The following is a 25,355-nucleotide window of genomic DNA, read 5'->3' on the forward strand; positions in this document are numbered from 1 at the left end:
AGCAAAACTGCTCAATGCTGCAGAGCACAACCTTGTTTAATCAACAAAGCTGCAAGCTCATAATCACATCCTGATTACATAGAAAAAACAGTGTGTTCTCCCACACTCTCCTCCCAAAAATCCACATTGAAAACTTATAAAACTATAACTAAGAAGCTGCCTTTTACTATGGTAGAATAGAAAATTCAGTACAAAAAACTCCCATTCAGCTTCCAAGCATACTTATTCTTCTTTAAATTAAATATATATCTCTTTTCAAGGATCATGTTAAGTTTAGATCATGACACATCAGTGATGATGCTCATCTTGTTAACAGCTTCACACTCTCTTCTTCCATCTTTCAGAACTCTGCATTCAGGAAGCTGAAAGGCCTAAGGACTGAGCATGAAAAAAGTAAATGCAGTATGATTTCTTGCAGTTTATATAGCTTATGACTTTAAGTTATGACTAAGATGCTCATCTAGAAAAACTTTGAATCATGCATTAAAAAGAACAGGGGAAAAAATGCAGTACATTTCTTTGCCCTGATCTTAAAGAAACACTAAGGTTTGGAGTTAAACTGAATGTAATTCACCACTAACTGCAGATGATCCTTTTTTTTTTCTTTACAAAAGTAGTCTAGTTTAAATGCCTGCTATATTTTGATGATATAAAAATATCATCAAAATATATGGCATCAAAATTTCTGTGAGCTGAATCCTTTGCATTCCAGTGAATGTCCCTTTCTTAAAATGTATGTTGAATTTATGTGTGTATGAATCAGGTAATCTGAGTTTAAAGCACAGTTTTACCACATTTGCAATAGTCATAACACTTCCAAGCCTTAAGCAGGATGATTCAGACCATTTGAAGTTCTTTTTCAGCTGTTTGAATTAAGTGAACAGCAATATTAATCCAGCACTTCCGAGACTGCTGGTGCAGCACTTTGTCCACTTCCTCAGACATACTTGCAGCAATCCCACCGATGAAGTCCTGGAATTGTTTTAACAGCAGACTCCAGTGTGACATAAGATGTCTTTCTGGAACAGGGTTGTACTTTTTCGTTTCTAAACAGTTAGTTTCTAAACTGGGATTCCGTTCCAGTGGAGTGGTCTTTTGGGATCTTTCATACGCAGTGGGGAATTCTGAAGGGGACAAATGTACTGAGCAGCTGAAAATAAGGTGGAGTCATTCCAAATAAATCCAACAAAAATAAGATGGAATGATCCTGCATTCAACTCCTGAAGCAATATTTTCAGTGAAAACATGATTTTGTGCTTCTGAATGTGTTTCTCTCCATGCAAAAATTATGGAGCCAGACCTCAGTTTTTACTCATGCAAAGAACTCCTCAAATATATAATTCCAGAAATATTTAGGGCTCTGCTTACATAAATAAGACCTACTTGTAATAGTTTTGTTTGATATTAAGAATTTTTTTAAAACTTAAGGACTAGAATGTTAATTAAGTTGCAGTTTTACTTTGTTAGTATTTCAATGTTTGATTTCATGAAAAACAAGAAAAATTAATATTGAAAAATTAATGTTGACTGCAGCATGTTAAAATTTCAGTTTCCATTGGATTTTTTAAGTGCTAAGAGAAAAATCAGGATTTTTGTTATTTATTTATTATTTTTGCTGGCTTCATGTAATATGCAAACAAAAGGACAAGTCTTTATCCTGCACAGCTTGTAAGCTGAAAAGTACATGGAGAAAACCAAACAGCTAGGAAGTCCCCAGAGAGAAGAAAATGTTAGGAAAGAGCTTGACAGAAACTTAATTCATAATGTTAAAATCTGGATTCTGTGGGAAAGTCAGAAAGCAAGCTTTTGATGGATTTTACTTGGTCAGCAATTCCATGTACAGAATGTAGCAGAACTGTAATTTTAAAATAAGAGGATCTGTGGAATGTTCTTCTTTGATGGCAGTTTTCAAGAATTAATATAGAGTGTCTGATAGATTGATCCACCTCACTAGGTCAAAACCTAAAACCTGTACAGAAGTATGTCCTCTATAATGTATGTTCTTGACCTCATTTTATACTCTTTTATCTTGACCTCTTGGTGTTTTTCTGTTTCTAATCAGGTATCTAAGCGGCTGTACAGTATGGGCTGTTATGAAATCTCTCTGGGAGATACAATTGGTGTGGGGACACCTGGAAGTATGAAAAAAATGCTGGAAGCTGTTATGAAGGAAATTCCTTTGAGTGCTCTTGCTGTTCACTGTCATGACACGTATGGCCAGGCGTTAGCCAATATCCTCACAGCCATACAGGTGACTTGGTTTCTTATTTTATATATACAATAATAGTATGTTTATTTTAATGCAATGTGCAATTTAAAAAAATTCTGCCATTAAAGAAATCAGTATAAGAGTAAAAAGGCACTCACTAAACTTCAGCAAAGTATTACTCACACATCAGATTGTCTACTGGTATTATTGCTGTTGCTTTTACCAGTAAATGTTAAACCTTATCTATTAATTGTCGCTCTGTTAGGAACGGCGAGAAGAACGACACAGACTCTCTTGGGAGTCGATCAGGAGAACTTCTCTCGGTTTATTACCTCAGGTCTTTTTTATAGACCAATACGTGAAAGTACAGAAAAGAAACTCTTATTGGCTAGTAAACTAACACATTACCGTCATTGGTCAGTGGGGTACACTACCCCTCGACCTTCTCTTGCAAGAAAACAAGGAACAGACAAACAGCACCTGCAAGGCTGTTTTCTGTCTCTGAGGATTATTTTAATTCCTCCCCATGATTTCCCAGGCCACTTTCTCAGGCAAGACTGAGAAAGCCATGTGGCCTGCAATTTCTACAAGCACCTTGCTCCCTGTTTCACAGTTAGCATCCATAATTAATTACTGTCAATTCCATACAAAATCAATAAGAAACAGTGATGATTATTATATTTAATTGACATTAGATGAAGGAGGGACATTAAATAATTTTTTTCTAGTATCTCACGTTCCAGTTTTCTTATGAACAGCTGTGTATGTTTGTTTTCCACTAAACTAAAATTTCTGCTTTATAGATGTATCTGAAAATAAAATGGAATAATATATAATTACATATTGATTTCAGAAGGATAAATATAAAATAATGGTAGTTATGTACACAGAATAGTCTAGATAATTTTATCACTATTCATATGCCTTCATTATTCTTTTTTTGTTTATCAGTTATGCCTTCCAAGTAAGATTAACAACAACTTTATATCCTATTTAATCAGTTTTCAAATCTGTGCCTAAATAATCAGAGTTAATTTCCGTAAGAGGTTTTTTCCCTTATGTTAATGTATTTTTCAGAATTGGACACAATGCAGAAAACAGACTGCAAGTTCTAAGGTAGTTTTTGTGAAGATATAATCCTGGGAAATATATTAATATGCATATGCCTTCCTAAGGAAACTTACTTTTACTAAGCATTACAGAATCAGAAGTTATTTACAAGTTGTAGGCCTTTATTGTTCTATTTTATACTTAATGGCATCTTCTGTTTCCTTGCAATTCAGTCAGTGCTTTTGAAGGTCAAAGTTTCCTTTGTCTGACTTGTTATTTGGGCAGAGCTCATACTATGTTATTTAGATACAATTGTGTTAACAGTATTAGTGATATTACACCACAAGACAGAACAAGGAAAATTTCAATATGGGAATCCACAGGTATTCTATTAAACAGGGAATGACAAAATCTGGTAAGAAAGGTTCTAACTTTTACTCACAGCATTCAGTTTTCACCCTTACTCACTTATACTCTTGCAAATGTGTGTGTATGTACCATGGGATAAATAAATTGCTAATTTCACAGTTAGCTTCAGTTGCAGATGCAATAGCTAAAAGCATGAAACCCCTGAGCATGGGAGGAGTTGGCCATAAAAATACTTGAAGCATTGTTTTTTAAATCCTTCCTTAAAATAATTGCTGTCATGGTGCCTGCTAAACACTGAACAATGGCTATGCTTTGTTAACTCCAGTATTTGTTGTAAGTGATTCTTGTCTCATGTTTACCTCTTGTTCCTATGTTTTTATTTAGTTCTTAAACCAGCTGTGTAAGAGCTGAAGGAAGAAAAAAAAGCCTCTTAGGTACCCAATGTGCAGCTTAGGATAATTAACTTGCAAATTCAAGAGAGAAAAAGATTTAAAAAGAAATTCCTATGCAACTTTCTCAGATTTCTGGGAAGGCAGGGGTGCCTGAGACCCACCAGAAAACTTCCCTCTGTTGTTAAGGTCTCTTACAGTACACGTCTAAAGGTGCAGTGGTTTTGGCTGAGCTGAACTTGTCATAGAGTTTGCCAAAAGTCCTTGATGAAGCAGGCATTACACAGTCTCTGTGACTGGCTTTGTGCAAGCATCTCCTTGGCTCACTTAAAAGAAGGTCCCCAGGCTTTTGGATCTTCAAACAGATCCTGCACCTCCCAGCATCCTCTCTTGTCTCTGGTCAAAAAACCAAGGCAGCTAGCAGTGGATTATAACTCCTTCTAAAGCAATATTCCTTCTAAAACAGGGACTCCTTCTTAGTTGCAGGTTGGCTGTGTGGTGAAGTGCTAAAGCCAGTGGATCAAAGTGCCCAGGTCACTTCTAGTCCTTGCTGTCAGGTTTGCCTGTGCTCTCCTTTCTGCCAGAGATACAGGAATGGCAGAGCACTGGAATAAAAACCCTTGTCTTCAACTCAGCTGCTGTTTCCTAAACCAAACTCCTAGACACAATCTCTTTTCCTTCCCCCTTTATGGGTCTGCGTGACCGACACAATATTTCAGCAAGAGTGAAATGTGTTTGGGGGGTCGTAGAAATAATAGGCTACAGTTATTGCTTGAAAACAAGTTTAAAGAACATTCAGCAGACAAATTACACTCTTCCTAAGACATCACTGAACAACCCCAGGCTGAGTGCTGTTGCATTGTATATTGTATTTCCTAAGAATTAATGAATGACAGCTGGAAAGCCACAAATCACTCTGCACTAATTCAGGCATTGCTTCAATGGGAGATCTCCTAGGAGTGGAAAGAGTTGCTGGTGATTCAGTAAGTGATTTTTTATACAGATCACATTGTTTCATGCAGGATTATGCTACCCAGAATATTTTCTTTCATTTGGGGCTGATCCAAAGTCATCTAGAACTGACAGGCCGTATCTGTATAAGAAATTAGCAGGGCAGTAGTTGCAATTTTAGTATTCAGTTTTATATGTGTTGTTTTAGCAAAGGGATAGGTAGTGAAAGATGGGAGAGTGATTAGCCAACTTTTAAAGCATAAGTAATTTTTTTAACTGCTGAAGCGAATAATACAGATAGAAAGGAAATTTACTTTATTTATGAAAAGAATCTATATGAAAATGTGAGGAACATGAAGTGATGCTTCAAAACAAACCAGTAAACATTTAAAGTAGATACATGCCTGGCTCTTGGTTACATGGCTTAATATAAAACTACCAGAGTATAGAATTTACCAAAGAGACAATTCAGAAGATGGGAAATGATGTGGAGATGTAGTTAGAGGTTATGGTATTTTAAGTAAAATTACATGTGTGGGTTAGCAAATGTGACAAACACATAGTGTAGCTAACAGAAATAGTAAAACATTTATGGGAGATTGTTACAGACCTCCAAGGAAGGGTAAAAACATGGGTTGGGGAACTTCTTTCTGGAGAGGCCCTGGTAAGGTAGGTCATTGATCTAAGGAGATTTGAGTTTCATTGACAATTGACTCCCATTGTGTGTACAGAATAGGTATGGAAGGAAAAGTGTTTAATGGAAGTGTTAAAGAACTCTTTTCCTGTAAAACTTGTGTAGTTGTTAGAAATAGATTTGTCTGTCTTTATAACATATATTCAAACATGAGAAAGAGTATGAGGGAAAGAGGATATTTGTCTGGCTGTGATACCTGAATAAAGGAAACAATCACATGATAGTCCAATAGAATATTATCACACTCAAATTGCTATGCTAATTCATTAAAATGAACTGATCCCTGCACTATGAGGATGAAATTCTAACTTAAGGAAAACAAGTATAAAACTGTAATGACTTAGAAAGACCAAGGATTTTTATCACCTTGTTTAATCATGTTCACCTTATTGGACACAATGAGATGAATGCAATTGATTACAAAATGTAACTTCATTTTATTAGTTCTTTCTTTTTCTAGAACAGGAATTTTGAAAAAAAGAATCCCCACTTTAGTACCAGAAACAAAATTTAGCAAGCCTTTAATTAAACTTTCAAGGTTCAGACTGCAAAATCCAGATTTGAGAGTACAGATTTTTATTACAAACATTATAATATATCCTCTTTTAGAGAGCTTAAAATATTTAATGTTTTATGAATTTCTTCAAGATTGTAGAATTTTAAAGATTAAATAAACTTAAGAGAAAAGTAAATCCAAGTAAGAATGGCTGACTGCTGACCTTTTCCCTGCATCACTTAATTAAATTTATTCTAGTCTCTTGGTGCATGCTGGAGATCCTAACTAAACTGAATATTTTTGTGCATCCAGTTTATTTATATAGTAAAATATAAGTTCACTCAAAACCACTCAGTATTGGCCTGGCTGTTTTAACTGCCAGAAGCAGGAAAGGAATCTGAATGTAGGTGCTCAAGTTCATGGTTTATTAATTTACAAGGATCATTTTTTACAGGAATAGAGTTCACAACAGCCAGCAGCATGAAATGGTAGAGCCTAAGTTAAGTGACTAAAAAAACCTTGTGTTTAAAATTCCTTCTTCTGTGATTTACATGAATTTCCATGCAAAACATTAGATGAGATGAATTTTTACACAAAACTATCTCCTAGATGTAGCTGTTCATCTTGTCCTTTTTTTTAATTTTCAAATACAGGATTTGGTTTTTAATAGCTGTTGAGCTTGCTTGAAGTCACAAGCTGTTGTGGCCCCTTTCAGGTGCTGCTGAGATCTCTTGTCCAGGAGCTGCACTGAGTATCTTCAGTGCAGTCTTCCTCTCCCTCATCTGGCAGTGGCTTTAAACCTGAAGCTCTAGTGCTTGGCCCTTGCCTGAGCTACTCTGCAGCAGCATTGCCATTGCACTTGTGTCATCTCGTACCTCCCTGATTCTCATTCTCATCCTCACCTGCCAGCTTGACTTACTGGCTTACCCTCAGACCTGGCTGATCTTGTCTGATCCTGGTTATTGTGTCCAGACCTGATTCCAATGTTGAATCTCTGACTCAACTTCTTGGCTTTGTTTTCTGGTGATGTTGCCACCACTGCAAGTCTTTAACGAAGGGACTGGCAACCAATAACTTGAGCTTTGCTTTTAATGGTAGGTAGTGTAATGTGTGCTGAGAGTTGGCAGGTCTCATGTGCTTTGATCTTGGAGCTCAGCTGGAGGCTTTGTCTTGCAGAGGCAAGATATTCCTACTTAGTTAAATTCAGAAAGCATTTCCTGCTGTCTGAGTGTACATAAAGTCCTAACAGTTCTCCACATGCAGCTCTGTTGGTATAAAAATGAAAAGCCTGAGAAATGGGTGTTGGAGTCTGACAGCACTTAAACGCCTCTCTCAGGTGCCAGATAATGTTCACTGGCATTTTCCTCTCAAGTTTTCAGATATGCATTTCTGTGACTGATATAAAAGAATATACCTGTAATGCCTGTAGTGATGAATTTCCAAATAAATAAATCGTATGTAAGAAACACTTCTGTACTAGGAAATCCACTTAGCATTTTTATCCTGCAGTCAGTTCTTTCACCTTGGATTTGTCTGGCATATTTTAGTAGATATATACAAGGATGAGGGCTCGTCCTAGCTTATCCCAGTGAATGCTGGTAGTTACAGCTAGAAGCCAAGCAAGGTACCTGAATAGAATAGAGGAATGATAAAACAAAATGATGGTAAAATGGCATGAATATATGGATAGAACCGGTGGAAGATTGAATGGGAAAAAGGCAAATGCATGTGTATAGGAGTTCCAGATAAATTGTTTCAGGGTTTCTGTTGATGATTTATTGCCTTTTTACTGAATTATGCATACAAACATGTATACAGTCACCAGTTAATCTCTTGATTTAAAAAGAAGCAATGGGATAATTTTCTTCAAGTACAGTTTTACGAAACTATGTTGTAAAAAATTGTAAGCACAATACCTTTAGTTTAGTTTTCGCGAGCTTTATGTACTTTATGTATGAAAAAGAAAGGAAAAAACCACTCCAAAACAATACCTTATCATTCTTCATTTGTGAGCAACACTGTCTTTTTATTTCCCTGAAAAGCACAATCATCCAGAGCTATAGTACAGTACAATGAATTCACACTTGTGTTTTAATGCAGAGAAGATAGATAAGTCACTGTGAAAAAGTATGAAGCCTTGCATGTTCTCATTGTGCTAGGAATTTCTCCTGTAACAGTGAATATGAACTTTTTAACTAAGGAAGCCAGTCCAGACAGATTTGTCTGCTGCTACACACATCAAAAAATACTGGTTTTGGGGAGTTTTGTAGTAACTGATAAAATGAACTTGTAAGTATTGACCTGCCAAAATTCTTGCTTCAATTATGGATTAAATGATACTAGTATTTTGGGTTTTTTTCAGCAGTATGCTGGGGCACTTACTACCTGGCAATTAAATTATTTATATCTGAACTAAATTTTAACAGAGCAAAAAATAATCATGACAGTTCACTTAAAATTTCAACTGTCTTACAGATTGTTTTTCTAAGCTAACAGGGAGGTACTGTATGGAATTAAGGAGGTACAGTGGACAGGAACCATAACATACACCTTGGCTTGTCGTTTCCTAATTTCGACATGTCACTGTACTCATGGCTTTTTTTTGTTTTTTTTAATTTATTTTATTTGTAAAACAGAAATAAGGCTTTTCTGTTTTACTTTGTGAAGTGCTAGGATGCTAGGAAAAAAACAAAGGAATATCATCAGACAAGTACCGATAGTTTTATTAAGATTTAAAACTTAATTTTTGAAATTGAAATTTAAAAATAGAATAGATTTCTAGTTTTGTGCTTTTTTAGATTAAAAAACTTAAGGTATATGACTGAGCAAATGGTCAAAATACATATATGCCTAATCAAATTATCTGAACCCTGTAACCTTGCATTTCTTTTATTCTGCATTTCTTTTATTTCAACCTGACACTCTGAAGAGGTTATGAAGCACAATGTGAGCATAGGAGAGACTTGCCATATGAAGCATGCACATATATGGGGCTATTGAAAAAATTTTAATATATTTGCATTCCTCCTTTTGAGGAAAGCACAGAAATGGAAAGGCTTCAGCAGGCCTCACAAGTTTGCTGTCATCTGCTGTTTACAAATATTTGCCAGGAAACTGCAGAAGACTTAACAGAGATCTCCAGAAACTAATTTCAAGGTTCAGATAGGGAAACATTACAAAAAAATTCAGCTTGACTGAGAATAGCTTTACAGAATTCAGGAAGGGCTGGTCATGCTTCAGTATTTTGCTGGAATTCATTGAGGAAATCACTGCCAAAGAAGACAAAGGATGTTCAATGGCCATCATATGCTTTGAATTTTTAGAAAACAATTTACAGTGTTCTGCACTGGAAGTTAATATTAAAGTGTGGAGGCATGTAATAAGTGGAAAGTTAGCTAAATGGCATGAAACAAATGAAATTATGAAAAGGAACTTCTTTATGTTGGAAAGCACCCATAAGCTGAGTTGTGAATGTATTGGCTTGTGGGTCCTAGGTTTTCCTGCTTAAATAAATAATTTGCAATACTGACTGTAATGCTCATGTTAGGGGCAATTGTTCTAACTTGTAGAAATTCTTTTTTTTCAAATTTTAAATTTCCACTGTGAGAAACAGGATAGCTAGCACAATTCGTAAGTGGAAATCTGTGTAATATTCTAGAACAGGCAAAAGGAAGTATTTGAGATCAAACATAAGAAATGGGAACACACAAAATTTTAGGTAAAACAAGAAACTTTTTTACAACATGCCTCTTCTTTTGAATAAGGCTATTCCCAGATTTCTGCTTTTGGATTTTTTTTAAGAATTAAATTATCCTGGGCACTTCCTAGGTATTTTCTGGGATTGAAAGTATAAACACTACTTTTGGATTATTTGTTAGCAAGCTAGGTGAAATGTTGGCAGTAAAATAAAATTCTTTAGAAAATATCAATTTTCCTTTTGGTTTCTGTTTCCTTTTATTCCCCCTTCACTGTGGAAATGACATAGCACTTAGCTAAATCTAGCAATTAAAAAAGCTGATGTTGGAGACAAAGAAGTATGTGATATTAGAAAAGCACATGAGTAGAATTGTTTGAGATTGAAAGCTAAGGAGACAGGTGAATAAAACTCTATTTGAAAGCAGATAAGTTAGGGGGGAAATGGTGAATTATGCAAAGGTACCAGGCTGCAAAGTGCTCATTTTCTTCTGAAGAAAACTTTAAAAAAGGGTGTCTGAGAAAGTAGAAAAAACTTTCATTTGATCAAATAATATTGCTACTGTGAACAGTCAGCTAGTTACTATTGTAAGTGAAAAAACGTACTGCACAAATGGATAAATCAGACCTGCATATAGGAAGAAAATGAAAACATAAGTGCTCATGCTCAAAATCCGTCTGATGTTTTCTAGTATTTTGTCTTCTTTTTTTTGTATTTTTTTTGTCTTTTTTTTTTGGTACTGGTATTATGTTTTTGCCTGTAATATCAGCAAAATAAGGAATTAAGCAAATGACCAGGCAGCACCACTCCTGCTCTTTTCTTAGATTAGTACAAAAGATTTAGCTACTTTATTTTTATTGTTCTACTGCTTTTGTAGAATGTGCACAGTATGCAATTTCTGAGGAAATTAAGGTTGTTGATCCCCATCCTTATGCTTAAGAAAAACTTGGTAGCCTGAGAATCAACAAATAAATTAATCATTGCTATAATTACAAATGTTACAGCATAATTGGGAAAAAAATCTAAATGGTAGACTTTGTTTCAAGGTTCTTATTGTTTGAACATTTTTGGATAGGAAGGGGAATATATTTGTTATTGTGTATTGAAATAGCAGTGAGAGTTCCTGAGGCAAAGATTTGTTTATATGCATATACCAATAGTATAACCTGTATGTGTGGTCTTGTGGGTTTTGTTTTTTATTTGAAAATGAAAAATGAAAATTTTTTTTGTTTTATTTGAAATGAAATTTAGCATGCTATAAAGGATTACTGAGTAATAGAAATGTACATTGTTTTAGCTGCCTGTAATATGTTGATTTGATTTAGGAAGCTTTCAGACCTAGTTACTGAACCAACAAACCTCAAGTCTAAGTCTGTTTCAGGATACTAAAAAAAGAGAGCATTCATCAGGTATAGATTATTCTCATCTTCAAATTACCTCACTAGAGCTGACTTGGAACAGTAGACATGACTTTCCTATGGCTTAATCAAACCTCAATTGTCTTCTAAAATATTTTTAAACATTTGATTTTCACATGCAAATCTATGCCTCTTTATATTTCTGCAAATTCATACATACTTATCACTAAATGGAATATGAATGGAAAATCATTGCAGCAGCTGTACAAAAAATCTGAAGTGGTTTTAGTTTTCTGTCTTAAAAGCAAAGATCATTTCTATACAAATAGTATTGAAGCTGTGCATTCATTAAAAAAATAAATTTGGCCCAAATATTCTTTTTCTGTGCTTATGTCCTCCTTGCATGCTTCTACTTTTTTTTTCTTGGAATGCTGTTTTATTGTACCTTGCCTAATCACATCTTAAATGCTTTAATTTCTGAGATCTCCATCCTGTAAGTGACATTTGTTTATACATTAAATTCTGCAGTGTCAGTGGTACATTCCAGTTTAAGCTTCATGATCATTTTCTGAGTCATTAAATCTAGAAACATTAAGGCCATATGGATTCAGTTGATCAGTACCTAAAATGCATTTCTAATATTGTTTTTATTACCGTTCATATTTGTGCTGTTGTAAATGCACCTCTTCCTATGCAAAAATAAGGAGATTCAGAGAATTTACTTTAAATGGTTCTCTGGTCTTCATCACATTCTGTTCTGCTGCATCTTTAGTTGTCATATCTGGAACTACAGCTTGCAAAAGGGAAAGGAACTAGTATTAATCAGATATGAGAAGACAATTCTGTATTTTTCATCTTTTTCCAGATTGTAAGAAACTTGCAAAGTAGTGCGCTTGCAAACAAGGCTCACACAAAATAGCATAGAATACAATTTAGATACAAAACGAATAGATTATAGCTGCTTTTTAGGATAACACTCCACACAGCCTGTTAGTGTTGGCATCCCCCTTCACTTTGTTGTCCTTTGTAATGCCTTTTTGCCATTCTTTGCCTCCATCAGTGCTTAAGCAGAGTAAATATCCTGCTAGCAGCTCACTGGCAAGAGGCGAGAACTATGTGAACAGATACCGTGCTCCTGCATTCACCTAACCCAAATGTTTTCCTTGGTATTTATGTTAATTTTTTTCTCTTTCACTATTTTCCTAGTCATTGTTCGATAGTTTTAAGTCCACATAGCCAGAGCAATAGTCTCTTTACAGACCTCCTTTTATCATTCCAACTGTGGCTTGTTTAACTTGACTATTTAAATGGCTAAGAGTCAGCATCATCCAGTTCTGAAGTGGATTGGGCAGCAATCCAGCTCTTTCTGTTAGAGACAGACATTCATTTTTTTGGACTAGAAACAAATTACTTCCAAATGCTGGAAATGTAAGAAGGCTTTTAAAAAAAAGGGGTTTCAGGTGTTTATAGAACAAATTAGTATAAAATAGTTTTCAAAATGCTAAGTCACATTTAAAATAAATATTTAGTACTTTTGGAAGCTGTGAAAATACAGCATTAAAAACATGAAATCACTGATCTTTAGCATGCATAGAAAGTATGGTGAGGGCACACTGGTATCAAATTCCCCATGCATATTTGTATTGTGCCTTGGATTGCATGCATAAAAGGTAGTATTTTGAGGTGTTTTTTTGCATGATCCATAGTGACTGGCTGTAGGTTTAATGAGATGACTGCCTGTAGCAATCAGAAATTGAACTGATAACTGTTGCTTTAAAATAGTGTTTGATTTAGTTCCTAAAAAATTAAAGTCTTGATTGTCTAGATGACTGAAAAATAAAGAATTTTCATTGGTCTGGAGATTGTATCTTGTTCCTTATTCAGCATTATATAAGCACTCTCTCATCCACAGAAAGGCTAGTTCTCCACAGTTGTTACTTATCCCTTTTAGTTTTATTGTGTCTTGCTCGTGTCTCCCACATCTTCCAACTTCCACAACAAATGAAATGGGATTTCCACAAATGCAATCCTACATAACGGGCTCATCTCAGAACCCATCCTTGCAGGCCCATCCCATTCTCCCTTCACAGCACCCCTGCTACAACATGCATTTCTTCCTCAATTGGTAGCTCATCAGCTGCCATGATAATTTTAGAGATTAAGTTGTATGTCTTAATAGGGTTTGCATTCCTACAGTTGCTCAATCTCTCCTTTAAAGGGTTGCCATGCTCAGCACTCCTTGCCTCTGTGGCACTAAGGCCAATTGCTACGTAAAGCTTGCATCCTGAAAACCAAACTCTTACCCTCCAAAAATCCAGACTGACAACTATGGATGGTCCCTAAAGGGTGCTAGTTCCCAGACTGTGCCTGAAATTGCTTGGTGGAGCTCTGTCTGCCCCAGGACGAAGCTGTGCCAAGGATTCTGCAAGAGTTACACACAGTGGACAACTGAATTCCAGTCCTGATGCCATTTTGGTTTTTGGTCATATATATATAGCCACAAAAGAACACAACTTCCTGTGCATTAGCTGCACAAAAGAGAGATTTTTACTGTCATTCCTAGTAACATTTGTGGCATTCCACAAATGGCATTCCATAATAACATCTAAGGATGTCTCTGGAGATGGGATTTCAGAGGTTCTGATCAGTTTTGAGTGTGCTGCTGATGCCACTGGGGATTTGAGTTTATATGCTGGACTAAAAAAGTGTGTAGAGCAGTGAAAGAAATAAAATAGTGTATTTCAAAATAATTAAAGAAATAATTGTAAAAGAAAAATTTCAAAAATTTGGTTAAGAAACAATTAAAATTTAAGTACCCTTAAAATAACTTTTTTTTCAGAGTTTAATTCCTCACTTAATTTACATTCTTTTTTGAAAATAAATTATTTCTATAAGTGTTACTTGAATTGTTTTCAGAAGTTCTCCCTATAATCATATGGAACTTTAATTTGTATGCATCAGCTAGAAGAAGATAAATGGCTTTTAGACATGTTTATTTTTCTGCTTGATGGGAATGACTCCTTCTTCCTTTTTACCCTAAAGTAGTTTTTCTTAAAGTTTATTAGCAACTATAAAAAAAAAGGACAGAATCATTGCAGTGGTTCCCTCTTGGAAATTATTGTTTTCATGACCTTTCATTATTTGTGAGTGTGTGTATTCTAGCTTTTGCGTGAAAAAAAGGACATTGCATAGAATCTGAATTTCAGACCTAAGCAAGGATCAGAGGAGTTTGCCATGGCTGGAACAGACTTGGGAAATGACAAATCCCAGAGTCTCCAGTAGGGAAGTGTAGTGTTTACAGGATGATGTTTCCTTCCTTTTTGGGCAGCTCTACAGACAGCTGTGCTGAGGGGGTGGAACTAAAGCTCTGGCCATTCTTGCATATTTACAGCTCCTCAGAAGGAATTTTATTATCATCTAGCAAACAATGAAGGAAGGAGAGTTACTTCCTATTCTGAGGGGCATCAGGTTGCTTTAAACAAGATCTTAGGGTGTTTTCTAAGGTAAATGAAACTGCAAAAATTCTGTAGATAATTGTGACCAGAAGGCTGGAGTTCTGACCTCATCCAAATGAGTGTTGGGTGTATCTTTGTAGCTTGGGAGAGCAAGTGAGAATTTGCATAAGTGGAATAAGTTGAAGATGACTCTTCAGCTAAGACAGAAATCAAAGCTGATGTAGTACTTAAAGTATGACAATAATTTTTTCTTTCTGTGCTGTGCAGAAGCAACACAGAAACAGTCTCCTGAGTTAAATCATTTGTCTTTTTTTTTTCTTTTGAAATACTGCGTTATTAATTGAAACAGCCAGGCATTCAGAAATAAAAACTTTTTTACAATTTTTAAACATAAATGAATGGTAGTGTTATATATGCCATAATTTTGCCAGCTTGCATGTTTTCTTGTTCACTTTTTTCTTCTTTGTTTCTAGCGCAAATGATATGTGGTAAGATTGCCAGAGGCAAATGATGTGATTTGCTTAACAGATTCTATTCAAATGCATAAAGTAAACACTTCTGGAAAGAAAGATTTTTTTTCTGTAATCAATGTTCATAGCAGTTAAATTTTGCTTGCCCTAAGAGTTGCAACAATAGAAAATAATTTTTGACTTGATGGAGTATTTTTTCCTCTAAAGAATAAGCCAAATAAACAAAATAAAAGTAGATTTAGCAGAGCAATGTAACATGCATCTATAGCAAAATATAAGATGCTAAGTTGAATGTCTTTTAAACAAAAGAAGTGTTCTGGCTTTACTGCTGGCAGATATATTGGATAGACTATTACAAATGTCTTTTTATAAAAGGGAACTTCCATCAAAACAAGAGAAAAATATTTTCAAGACATTTTACATTTTGTGGCTCCCCACCCACCTTAATGCTACTGCTTAATTAATCAATGTATTTGAAGGAGAGTCAATATAATATGCTAAGGTACTGTAATGTGATGAACATTATAAAGTTGATCCAAATATAATGGGACAGTAGAAGGTAAGAAACTATCACACTTATAAAAAAGATTTTCTTGCATTATAATGAAAAACTTGATGAAAATTTTATTTGAAATAAAAATTCTCTCTGCCTATGGTGGCCAAAAAATGCCTTATTTGATTGCATCTTCTTTGCCCATGCTACTGTACTTATTACTGTATAATCCCATCCTGGAATTCCACTCAAGACACTGTATTTTTGCACAAAATATAAAGTGCTACTTCCTTGAAATTATACAGAAGAATGACTAAAACATATATTCCGTAGCTCTTAAAGGGAGATTGTTCCTTGGTTCTAAATCTTTGCAGTAGATTTTCCAGCAAGACCGTAGTGGCCCCATTTGTTAAGTGCATTTGTCTGAGTCTTGAATCAAATAAGGATGTGCACAGCCATTTGCAAGTTCACAGGCTATTTAGCAAGAATGAATTTTAAGAAAAAAAATGCCAATAGAAGTAATTTCTTTTTCATGTTAAAAAAAGAAAATAAAAGGAATAATCAAATTGCAAGCAATCAGAAATACCTGGTACTTTACTATACTATCTTGTTTACTGTAATATTACCATGATTTTTGCTTAACTAATTGGGAAATTAGTCTTTAATTACTGTAGAGAATGAGGTGCTCAAGAATGGATGCATTTGGCTTTGCATTTTGCTTTATGGCATTTGATGGAGTTGTATTTTTTATCTTGCAATGATTTTCAAAACACAAATACCAGTGAAGGAAAAAAAAAAAAAAAAGCAGGATAGCTGCTGTAAATATTTTGTAAAATGTCCATCTGAAGCCCCTCAACCACTGGTAATTAGAAGCCATACTGTGGAGATTGACAGGGTAAATTACCAGTTAATGTTTACACAACAAGACATATGCCCAGTACAATATCGTACACTGATGTTACTGAAACCAGAGTCCGGAAATGTACAGTGGAAACAAGACGTGGTACTTTTCTTGTGCCAACATAAACAGCAATTACAGCACAGTGTGAGAGAAGTCATAAGAAATACTACTGCATATCAGTAGTTCAACAAAGTCAGCACTTTTGTGTAATTGCAGGGGAAAAGGGCTGAAAAACATTACAGATCTCAGCAAGAAATGGCCCTTTATACTTTTAAACTGATCCTTGATAAAACAATGCCGGGGTCATGAGAAGGCTATTCTGCCAATTTTGCTTCACTGTGGGATCCATTGACATCTGGCTGAGCTGCGGAAGCTGGAAAACTTCTTTAATATTCTCTTGACAGTAAAGTGGACATGTGGAAAACATTCTAATCTGTTAATCTTTGGTGCTCCTGAAGAAAAAGGATGTTTGGCTTTATACTTTGTGATGATAAATATTATCTCCAGTCTAGCTGTAAATAAGTTAAAAGCATTTGAATGAGGATGCAGTTCTTATTTTCCATATATGGGAGAAGATGGATGTGCACCTGTGCAATCCAGAAGATGTAAGGAATGCCAGGAGGGTTTTTTTCTAAGGTTAGTTTACCATACATCTTGGAAATACACTTTTCTTTATGCTGAGTGTGGTTTGTCAATGAATACTGGTGGACAGATTCTCTGGACCGCCATATATCCTACATACTAAAGTAGAATAAGGTATTGTTTTACTCAAGGGATTCTGAAAATAGAATTAAGAGAGATTTGAAATAGTAGTTAAGTCTGAATAAAAAGTGCAGGTTTTATTTAACAGCATTAGCTGTACAAATTATTTTTGGTTGACTCTAAATCTAATATAGGTGATAAGGTATGTGTGATATAGTGATAGTGATAATGATAGGGAATGATGGAGATACATATCTATTCAGCTTGAGTAGGATGCACAATTGTTCATTTGTGTTGTGAGATTTATCTCCAGAAATGAGAAAAGGTATCTCTCACCTTAGAAAATAACTGCTATAAAATATATTATGTATTCCAAGTACAAAGCATCTATTATGTATATTAATATAAAATATAAAAGATACTATGGGTTATGTAAAGACCAAACTAGGATTCAAAATTCTACATATTTTTGGAGTACATTCTAAAATAATCTGAAAAATTGTAATGATGCAGGAAGGCTCAGGCTGAATTGAAGTCAGATGGCATTTTAAATGGTGTTATTTTTTCCTTTAGATAACCTGATGTTGATATACAATAATGCTACTGTGGAATGAAAATAGTTCTGCTCTACTTTCCCTGTGTTTTTATAAATGCTGTCATTGCTGCAGATTTATTTTAAAACAATAGATGTTTTCTGCCATCCATCTGTTTCATCTGCTCACATTACTACAAGGTAGTGTTCATTGCCACTTAGTGCATAATGCTGCAAGTGTTCTGGTTGTAAGAAGTGAGGGAAATTACACCTCCAGGAACCATTTGGTATTTGGTCATCCAGCTTAAGCTGAAGAGTGACTCAACACAAATTGGTCTTCTAGTAACTAGAAGGGTTAGGAGTTGGCAGAAGCTAGCAAGGACAAAAAAAAACAAGGTTGGAAGAATTTGTAGTTTCTTTCTAAGGTGCAGATACAGTAAAAGGGATACATAAAATAGATTAAATTTATTATGTGCTCCCTTAATGTAGGAAAAAGGGGGCTTTTCAGATACTGTCCTGCTTGGGTCAGATTTGTCATTTTCATTGATAGATTCACATGTTCCACATTTGCCATGTGTACTTCAAATACTAGACCTTTCAAATCAGTGCCTTTCCCTGATTCTTCATAGTAGTCCTCTGCCCTTTTCAGTATTGTGGCTCACAGAGAAATTCCCTGTCTGCAGCCTTCATCTCAAACATTGAATTTTACCTGTTCTGTCCTTTATTCAACTCATTCTCAGCTGATGTGCCATATTATGATAATTCAGCCATTCTATTTTAGTGTCTACTCAGCTTGTCCTCTGTGAGCCATCCCTGGAAGTAAGTGGAATTTTTTTTTTCTTTCTTCACTGGACCTTAACAGTCAGCAGCTCCAAACATTCTTTAGTCACAGCTAAATTTTCCACTCCCAAAGCTACCCTCAATTACTTTACCATGGAGTTAAGTAATCGTTTATCTCCCCTGTCCATTCAAAGCTCTCTTTATTTTCCAGTGTATTCATTTACAGTGGCATGTAGAATATGAGAAAAACCTCGTTACCTGATGACATGTAGGGCACAGGCAACCTGGCACAGCTGCTGCATCTCTGGATTAGACAATTCTATCCCTGCCTACCCCAAAGCTTCTCTTTGCCTTTTCTGTCTAGTTCCCCCTTTCCCTCCAGATCCCCAGATTATTATCTTCTCATTGCTCTTACCCATTTCATTGCTCTTCTGACTGTGTCCAAACCTTTATCTATAGAAAAAATACCTTTTGGTTATAGATCAGATTATTTAATGACATAGTAAGCAGATAAATTATTAACCCATCACGGGTTTGCTTGAGAGCAGCAAATTCTGCTGAAGAGCATCCGGGGCAGTAGCTACTTACTTAGAGTCAGCAGTAGCATCTGGCAATGCCCTGGCTTGCCTAGGGAGGGAAGGAAGGGAGACTGGAAAGTCACTTACTGTTTTGATGATCATTGCATCTTCATGGGTTCCAACAAGACCTTTGCGTGCCTCCTGCTCCCCCTGCAGCTTTGTGGTCCTTAGCAAGGGAGAGCTCGATTTGAATACAGACCCATACCAGCAGTGTTTTTAAATAAAAGAGTGCACATATTCCCTAAAAGGAGCACAATAAGCCTGCATAGGCAATAAGAATAATGATTTGTGAACAGCTGCTTCATTCATCGTGCCATGACATAGGATTTTTATTAGGATTCCATCTCAAAATCAGTCTCATGTTGAATGGAATTGATTCCCCCTAAACATCCATGAATGTTTTCTGAAGAACCAGATCTGCAACACAGACCTCACTGCTCAGGCGTTTTGTGCAGGTGATGCATTGTCAGTCAGATACAGATTTTCCAACTCAGTCTGAGAGAAATTGCTTCACAATTCTTTGTTGAGCTTAAGAAAAAATTATGGTCAGCTGCTGCTCTCATGACCCCTGGACATTTTAACTCCCGAACTGACCCATTTCCTGACAATAAGGTGGAAATAAGGTGGAAGCTTGTAACTAAGTCCAGACTGGGACCTCTTAAGATCAGTATCCCATCTGTGCCAAACTTGAGAGTGCAAAGCTACAAAAATATCTCCAAGAAACTCATGTAAAACTTATTGGATATTAACATAACAGAGTGTTTTTCTACCCCAAAACTTGTTCCCGGAAGTGACCAAGCCCATTTTTCACTAAAACTTTCAAAACAATCCAGTCTGAGGCAGAGACAAGGCATGGAAAATATAAGTTCCAGCAGTTAAAGACTGACAAAGTAATAAACAACTGAAAGTGGGGCCTTATGATGGAAAGTGTTAGGGAACTTTAACTCTAGATGTCATTGCCAGCTTTGCTTATAAGAAATGTGTCAGTAGCAATATGAAAAGATGTGTACAATAAGTTAAAAGAATGCAGTATTAACCTATTTTATGTGGCACGTCTGCCCACAAATTGCTTGCATCTCAATATGTTTTGGAAGAAAAGGATTTTTTTCCCCCATGAATGTATTAATTTCAAACGACATGAACTGGGAAATTAGAGATTTTAATCTAACAGTGACACCCTGTGGTCAGTAGGGATGGTGGTAACTCTGAAAGGCAGTTTTGTGATGTGTTAACTTTTAGCAAAAGCAGAGAAAAAAAGAAGCAGGAAGGAAATGCAGATAACTTTCAGGGATTTCCACAGAGAGATGTTATCCCATTTTATTGCCTTATACATAGAAAATGTTTTAATTTCTTAAATAACAAAATAATATTTATTTGCATACATTTATTTTATTGAAATACAGAAGAATGACAAGCTTTGATTTTAGACAACTTGACAATGTAAATTAGAGAAGAGATTTGTAGCCACTGAACCTTTCAAAGCATTGCTGGCATAGTTATTTCTGTTTCTGAGGTTACCTCTCTGTCTCTGTACAGGAGAGGGTATTTCTGCTAGTGGCATACCCTGTAGTAGTGGGTAGCAGACTGATGCCAGAGGGACACAGTAATACGGCAGAACCACACCAGAGTGCTAGCTGGGCACTGACCAGGCTGCAGGATTAAATAGAATTAGTCTCTTACTGCCTTTTGTGTGGGCAGCCTTTAACCTGACATATCCTACTTCTTCCTCCCTGCCTCCTCCCTTCATTGAACAAATGCTGAACTAACTCAGCAATTCTTTGCCATATCTACATGCACCTATCTTTAAGACATTGAGTACTGAACTTCACAGTGCTGTGGCCCCCTGACTTCGTGGCACAAATATTTTCCTGATTAATGTGTACCTTGTTTCCTTGATATTATGCTTTCAAAATCTCAAAGTTTAGAATAAGCCTAATTTATGAAACAACTGATTTATAGCTTCTGATTTATACCACATACTTTCCTGGAGTTACTGATGCTGACCTTGCCATTTTTAAGAGAGATGCAAAGTTAAACTTCTGCCAAACAAACCAGGTTTAAAGATCAGTAAGGAAGGAGACTGACTGTCCCAACAAGAAGTTATGGGGAGCTAGTAAAGCAAACTGAGAAACATGAAGCATTTATTATTCACTGGAAATAATGGTTTCCTGTTAAAACTGGCTCTTTGACAAAGGTGATGAATTTAATTCCTTGCTTTCTCATTGGGGAATTAGGAAGTTAGCATGGGACAGGAGCAAAAAAGTCCTCTCCCTTCTCTAGAGAGTAACCTAAAGCTAGCCAAAGCTAAGGTTTGGAAGGTGTTCAGGAACCACTGTCAGAAATTTTGTGATTATCAAAAAGTGTCAAAAAATATCGAAGTACTATAGTTGTCCTAGAAGCCAATCCATTGTTCACCCTCACACATATCCATATGTAAGCAGCTCAGTGAGTGGTCATCTAGGACATATCCTATGAAAGAGCTGCAGTACAACTTCTCATGAATGTCAGCACAATTTAGTGCCTGTCAGGAAGTGACAGTGAGACTGGACTTTTTAAATGTCAGATTGACTGAATTTTCTGCAAGCGTGGATTGCTAAAAGGATTGAAACTCATTATCTCCTGTAAAAGTCTGACAAATATGTATGATATGATGAAGGAAAAGACCTTGTTTTACATATTTTGTCAATTTTTAGGTTTTACTTTAGAGCTCCTTGTGCTTTTAATGGCTGCAAAAGCAAAACAGCTTCATAGCTGCTCAAATGTGCAGAGGAGTTATTTATTAGGTGCTATTTCAGACTCTGTGCTTGGACAGGCTAGGCTGTAATATCAACCTCCAAATTAGTTAGTAGCACTGCTGAGGGATGTTTTCCAACATCTGTTTTTAGCACTGTTAGATTGGAGCTTAGAGTATGGATTATTTAAGGAATTTTTTGAATGGGGCCACACTGAAGATGAACTGGAGTGATTCTGTGCTTGAGTCAACAAACATATTATAACTGTCTGTACAAAATGCAAGAGCAGACATGCAGCTGACCCTGTTGCTGAAATAGAAGTACATTTCAGTAGGTATCCTATCAAAAGCCTTATGAAGAGAACTTTAAAAGACATTATCTTAAAGGAGAGGCACCTGCTCACTGCATATTAAGACCACTGGTTTGAAGAACTGTCAAATTTGGAGGTCAGTCAGGGTTGCTATATTATATATGCCATGTTTATATCTTGTCTACCACTGGCTTAATTTTCAGATAGTAAATACATCCTGATAGATATACAATTTTAGAGACTTCATGTTTATACACTGTTTCTTGGAAGTAATGGATTAAGTGTCCTGTACTAGGGTTAAAACCATCCCCCCCAAGGATGCTACCGATGTAAAGGCACTATTAGACTTCCTCCTTTTTTTATATTTAGCCAAAATAGTCAATGATTTAAAATACAGAGCAATTATCACTGTCTGTCATATGGAAATTACTGCTCCCATTGCTTAGCCAACAAAAGGCATCAGTTTTATATGCTCTTGCATCTATGGTAAGATAATTGTCTGAGCTTACTCTGGCTTCCAGTGAAGGTACTTTCAGTAACTCAGACAAGGCTGCCTAAGAATACAAGGATGTGGTTAGACAAAGATAGATGTTTCATGTTACCTTCAAGTCGCTGTGATATTCGCTTTCAATGAACAATTATAAACAACGTACCCCACTGCTGTGAGATTTGCATTGCAAATTCAGAATTAAGGTGGCATCACTAGTGTATGTACAAGGATATTAAGAATTAATATGTGTATATATATTCAATGCCTTTAGAAAACATGCCCTTTTAATGCTGGAGGATATTTTTCTTGGTTTTGCTTACAGTGAGTATCCTGTGAAGGACTGGAGCAGGCTACTGACATTTTTGGCTGTTTTTTACAAAATACTATTTAGTTGATATTTTTTATTCCCATTTGTGAAAAAGGGCAAGAATTTATTGAGATAATTTTCTGGGATTAGAAAGTGACTGTTTATATGCTAATGAAGCTGTTTCTGAGTCTGCTGATATTCCTTGGAAATTTAACAGCCATGATGTACCTCACCACATTATTTGCCTATTGTTTATCCCCATGTAAAAGTTACTGAAAATGATAACATGAAGAAGAATGCTCTAGCAGTTACGATATAACCTTCCAGATTGGGAAAACCTCCACGAAAGACACTTTATTTTATCTTTTCATCTCTGAAACAATAATTTCTAATGGAAATCTTAAAATCAGACTAAGAGAGCAGGCATAGTAGTGGGATCATGTTGTATCAACCTGTACATCCACATACTAGATACTCTTTTCTGCAGATCTTCACCATACTCCAAATCATTCCAATAAGAAGCCTTATGTGTGTCTCTGCAGAGACACTTGTGAGGTGAAAGCTGCCACTGTGGAGCTTGGCACAATGACTTCTAGAGTAAATGTAAGAATCATGGCAGCTAGTGCAAAAAGACAGAATTTCCAGTGGTCATGAATCCATATCCTCCAAGTACTGGACACAGATGTGTCATATAACACATTTTCTGACTGGTAGCTTACACAAACAAAGAGTGTGACAAGAGACAGAAATGTGAAATATACACTTGGTGATTCACTCCATAAGTCACAGATTACTGTACTTTAAAGTGCAGTATCTCTTTTTAGAGACTCTCATTTTGTGAGCAATATTAAATAGTCTCTTGCCTGTCACAGTTATGCACCTCGATTCCTTTGAGGTTTTCATTACAGGCTTTGAGTAGCTACTTAGATCAAGATAATATTTTCTGTCCAAGAATAGGACCTGGGACAACACTTAATTCTTTATTATTGCTTTCCAGATTCTGAAAGTTCAAAGAACCCGTAAGGCCTATGATAAAACTATGGAACACACTGTTAAAACCAGAAGCAAATGCAAAATACCCAAAAATGTTAGAGTAATTTATTTCAGAACTTAAAAACCAACTAGTAGGTATATTTAGGAAGGGGTCTTAGCAACTGCAACATGCACAATGTATCGTTTCCCTTCCTTGCCAGCTACTTGTGTACATGCCTGCGAAGGAGAAGCTCAGGCTCCCAGGCCAGCCTGCAAGGACAGGTAGGTTTCTCAGAAGGGAGATCAGCAATCTGTGCAGTCAGGCCTCTAAGCCAAACTCCCTGATGTGCATATGTTTGTAACAGGCATGGTTTAACCTCTGAATCTCTCCATACCTAAAGTCAGGGTTTTGAAAATTTATCTCTGCACAAGAGATCCTGTTCTGAAGTTCAGTCTGCCTGACCTGTCTTACAGTTTTGGTGTGTGTCTCTCTAAATTATTCCTTTGGGGAAGGGAACCCTCTAGTGTGCATAAGGCAGAGAGGAGCTAGTGTCTTTGAAGACCTAATAATTTTTCTGCCTAACTCCCTTGCCTGCTTCTGATTTTCTGTAGAGCCTCAATGCTTCCAGAGGCAAGGAAAAGACTGAAGAGCCTTCTCTGACAAGGGAGACCCAGTGTCCCGAATCACATACCTAACATGATGTAATAGAAAAATATTGCTTTCCAGTTTCGGCTTTATTTTAAAGTCAAGTCATAGAAAGAAGAGCAAAAGCTCACTACACACATATCAGTAGAAGTCACTGGCTCAATTTTTTGTCTCCTCCATTATTAGTCTCCTAGGGAAGACTTTATCTCATAGGAAATGTATTATCTCCTGGGTGGAGTTGGTAACCAGTTTACTACTTTTTATCATAAAAATATGGTGAGTGGATCAGAAGAGAGAAGACATTTGAATGCAGCAGGAAGAAAATAAAAAGCAAACAATTATGAATTTACCACAGCTGAGTGTTTTTTCAAGTATTTAATTCCAGTTTAAATGAAAAAGCTTAACACAGTGCACTAAGTATTCTCTTAAAGATTCCAAGCTCAGAACCTATATAGATCTTTTGAGAACTTCCACTGATTGTTTTTTTTTTTTGCATGAAAACCTTTCATACTAGATGCAGTTTATTTAAAAACACCAAGTTGAAAGATAAAGAGATAAAAGACTCAAACCTCTGTCTATAAAACAACAATCATCTTATTTGCCAAAATCACATGTAATGGACCATTAGTTCTTTGTTCCATATCCTGTGTTTGAAAAGTCTTACCTTATAAAGATGTCAGGATTAAAGGTATTATTAGGAATTTTCTCCAAGGAACACATCCATTTGTGGAGAAATGCATATTTTATGCATGGTAACTAATACATATGACCTGCCAT

General features: G+C 35.9%; 1 protein-coding gene across 2 annotated transcripts in view; it reads left to right on the forward strand.

Moving 5' to 3' along the window:
* HMGCLL1 (3-hydroxy-3-methylglutaryl-CoA lyase like 1) overlaps positions 1 to 25,355 on the forward strand; it is a 75,314-nt gene that overhangs the window by 44,272 nt on the left and 5,687 nt on the right. For both annotated transcript variants that reach the window (XM_005518108.3, XM_088052847.1), the window contains one exon: positions 2,063 to 2,251. In XM_005518108.3, the coding sequence (XP_005518165.1) occupies positions 2,063 to 2,251 (189 nt within the window). The remainder of the gene's footprint in view (positions 1 to 2,062; positions 2,252 to 25,355) is intronic.

Source organism: Pseudopodoces humilis, chromosome 3 (genome assembly GCF_049639895.1).
Source record: "Pseudopodoces humilis isolate 2021_Gansu_Grassland_sample_001 chromosome 3, ASM4963989v1, whole genome shotgun sequence".
NCBI lineage: Eukaryota > Metazoa > Chordata > Aves > Passeriformes > Paridae > Pseudopodoces > Pseudopodoces humilis.